The following is a 4,126-nucleotide window of genomic DNA, read 5'->3' on the forward strand; positions in this document are numbered from 1 at the left end:
TATATATTAGTATATATATATATATATATATATATATAATATATGTATATGTATATGTATATATATATATATATATATGCGTGTTTTAAAATGGTTAAAATAGTTAAGCGAACAACAAAGGTGTCAATGTCCGTCCGCGGGCACATGCAAAGGTAACGACCACATGAATTGAGTAATATACAAAGTCAGATCAACGACCGTTCAGAGACTTACCTGAAATTTCCATGCATTGGTCATACTGATGGGATTCTATGAAGACAAAGTACACGAAGAAGGACAGGGCCGTCCAGATGATACCGTATACAGATCCCGTGCGAACCTATAATTAACAAGGGCCATATGATGCCAGATCCTCAAAACATTTTCATACAGGTACCATGACACCGAAATTTGATGTCTCATATGAACCTATGGACAACGACGGGATCATGTGACGCTTGCTATCTATCTAAGATATACGTTCTTACATATATCGTCACAACAAGTATCGATATAGAATGTTTTCATGAGAGAGCTGAGAAAATACATCGAGGATGACAATTGCGTAACACACTCTGATATTTCCGCCAATTTTACTTTTAATACACAAAAAAAGAACAAGTGTGTCAACAAGAGAATGTGTCGGATCCGAGTGATAGCCCTATCAGATTCAAACCTCCCACACTCAGCAAATATGATTCGATACTCTGTACATAGAGCTAATCGGACGCGATAAACGTTTCATAAAATTGGAATCCGAACCTTTACACCATGCAGTAAAGATTCCCTCTTACTTGCATACAGTAAAGATCCGCTCTTACTTGCATATCGCAGCAAAGGCAGGAAATATCTGATGCATATCTGATACAGTCTCTTGCGCTATTTGATAGTAATAGTACAACGATCTACCAACGTTCCAGGATAGATCTTGAGATACACTAGACACAAAGATGAAGACCATACCAAATCAATGAACCCGGCCTGTGCAATGCCACGATCAATTGCTAGCGGAGTGGAAATCCCGAACGACTTCGCGTACAATGCTGACTGAATGGATGACCGATTCCACGATAATTTCAATGCGAGAAAAATTAGTAAATTCATTTATTCAGTGCTACATCGGATCTTTCAAAATTCGAAACATTTTGAATAGACTCATTGTATACTGTTGGATTTGTGATCTGTGATTTGTATACAATGGCGCAGAATGCGATAATCATCATCGCTACAAGCGGTCGGTGCACGTGGTTGTAGACAGTGCGTCACAGTCACAAACAACTTCAGTACCTTCGAAGTAATGGGCACCAAAACATAACACATACGGCGACGTTATAAAAGGTACATTTCCGGAGTCACGATACACCGGTATTATATCCAGAAGATTCTTTGCCCATGGTTCCATTTATAAAACACGCACTAATTCCTGTACGTTCGTATACCACTCTTGTATCAAAGTGCTTACCAAGATGGCGAAGAAAGGAAGCGGTGCACATGCAACCCCAAGACCATTGATGAACACCCTGCAGTCGATAAAACAAGATCCACAGGATGAATTATGAATATAGTTGTACCAAAACACATTTATGCGACGAGGGGGTTAAGGGCAGTAGCCGATGGAAGGGTGATATTGATCTGACATAGATAACATTGAAAATAATTTTCATAATTAAATTTTTATTATTATTCAAGGACAATCTGAAGCTAACAATATACGTACTGAAATCATTAGCATCACATCAACCCCTCAGGGAGGTCAATGCGTATCGCATAGAAGAAATACATGCTATTCCTATTCATGCTCATGCCGCACAGGCATGCTCGCAATATAATTCCCCATGATACGAAAGTGTGCATTGGCAAATTGACTACAGAGCCCGACACGTGACAACAAACCAAGACGGGGAAGGACAGCTATGACACCGAGACAGTTGTGGGCCTGTAGATTGTTTGCAGGTCATATGAACATAGACGTCACAGAACACAAAGACGTATTTGACTCAGGTAGACGTCGAAATCACATTCAACGGAAGAAGGTACATACATCTAGCGTATTCCGCTATTCGTCAACATTCACCGTATTCGTACACGTGCATATATCAAATGATAATCTCTCTATTATGCTCACAGGAATAGACAGCTATTCCGATTCATCCTAACAAACCTGTTTACGATGGGTCTTAGCATTCGATCGATGTCCTGTCTGGCCTTCTTGGAGAATTCGGCTGCCAACTGCTTCGAAGTGATTCCGGCTGCCCTGAGTGCTTGGTCAGCTAGTAAGAAACACGCAGGAATTAAAAATAAGATAATACAACCACTTCTTTATCATGCATGTGCTCGAGCATAGGTGTGGTTCAGTCCTACAATACAGCGTGAGCATACATATAATGCATACACACCACAACAGTGGTATGGGGCACAAATACACACTCCACTGTCGCCATGATTATGTTACCGATATCCAAGTCCAAAAATGGAGCAGACAGAAATGTATTAGTACAGTTATACTTACTCGAGCAACAAAAGAGTACATACACCAAGCGCAGGGTACAGCTCATACGGCGAACAGCACAAGACGCGGCAAATGCATGGTAACGTATAGAAAGCAGACACGACTCGGAACAAACACATCACCAACAAGGAAGCGCAAGCGTTTGCTACGTGGATATACCCAATCACTTCTAGTAGATCATATGTACTGGAACCATACCTTCGATCAAATTGCCCATCTTCATTTCTACCTCACATATTCTCCTTCCTTCAGCTTTGAGCGCCTGAATTTCGGGGTCAGTGTTCTGTGCACCACAAGCGGATTCGCAGAATCTATTAGCGTTGCAACACGAACGGAGACGCTCGAATCGCTCTAACGAACCGAGCTGATATTACCTGCAGTTGTATCTGATCTCCTATCAATGTGAAATATTAGGTGAAGATACACATAGACGTTTACATACTATAAGTGCACTATGAATCTTTATCAACATATACTAATAAGTATAAGTACATAAACATATATATACTGTGCACAATTTTTTTCTTTCTACTTTATGGCATGGAATACGCTGGGATAGCGAAGAACAATAAGAAACAGGCGACCCCAACAACTGTTCAACTTCTCACCGGGAATAATATTCAACAACATCCGGTAAACGACTCTAGTTAGAAAACTAGTTCAAGTATCTATAATCAACTGCAGTGACCATACTGTATTTTGTGATATTGTGTATGTACTTCTGTCATGTGAAAAAAGCACTTATTAAGTCATTATATATCTACCTCTCCCTCGTGCCAAGCGTAGACAACACGTATGTGCAGTCTCTGCTTCTGCGTAAACCGATCTTCACATGTAATACATCAACAATAATGAATGGGCGCAACGTGAAACGGCATGATGCACACGCACACATACCTGTAGAAAGTGTGGGAATTCGACATAAACAGAAAGCACAGCTCCAATGAAGAACAGTACCATCAACACCGACAGATGTATTTTAGGAAGATCAAATAGACGTCGACCATTACCAAGTTTCTTCTGGCAGAAATGCACAAAAACTGAGGTATTTGCGCGTAGGATGAAAAGATCAATATTAAAATCGATACAACTGTCAGGTCATGAAAACACATGGTAAGTAAGAATGTCATTGGGTGCCGATTAAACCACGAAAAAATCATTATTAGGTAATATACACGAATGTAACATAGACAATCACAAAGCAGAACCGACAAACCGTTCTACCTATATATATACATATAAGTATATATATATATATATATATACATTTATATATATACATAAATATATATATATATATATATATACATTTATATATATACATAAATATATATATATATATATATATATATATATGCGAATACATATATATATATATATATGCGTATACATATATATACACACACACATATATATATATATATATATATATACAAATATATATGCATATATATATTATATATATATAAACTTCTATATATATATATATATATATATATATGACAGTTTATATTTATATATATATATACAAAAACGTACATATATATATATATATATATATATATATATATATATATATATAAATGCATATATATATATAGATACACAAAAACATACATACATACACAAATAAATGTG

At 37.2% G+C, this 4,126-nt stretch overlaps 1 protein-coding gene across 2 annotated transcripts in view; it reads right to left on the minus strand.

Moving 5' to 3' along the window:
- SARC_08706 overlaps positions 1-3,535 on the minus strand; it is a gene marked incomplete at its 5' end in the record, with an annotated part of 7,521 nt that extends 3,986 nt beyond the window's left edge. For both annotated transcript variants that reach the window (XM_014297310.1, XM_014297309.1), the window contains 6 exons: positions 214-319; positions 943-1,026; positions 1,442-1,499; positions 2,141-2,249; positions 2,687-2,771; positions 3,386-3,535. In XM_014297310.1, the coding sequence (XP_014152785.1) occupies positions 214-319; positions 943-1,026; positions 1,442-1,499; positions 2,141-2,249; positions 2,687-2,771; positions 3,386-3,535 (592 nt within the window). The remainder of the gene's footprint in view (positions 1-213; positions 320-942; positions 1,027-1,441; positions 1,500-2,140; positions 2,250-2,686; positions 2,772-3,385) is intronic.
- Positions 3,536-4,126: the final 591 nt, after the last annotated feature.

Source organism: Sphaeroforma arctica, assembly GCF_001186125.1.
Source record: "Sphaeroforma arctica JP610 unplaced genomic scaffold supercont1.809, whole genome shotgun sequence".
In the NCBI taxonomy this organism is placed as follows: Eukaryota; class Ichthyosporea; order Ichthyophonida; genus Sphaeroforma; species Sphaeroforma arctica.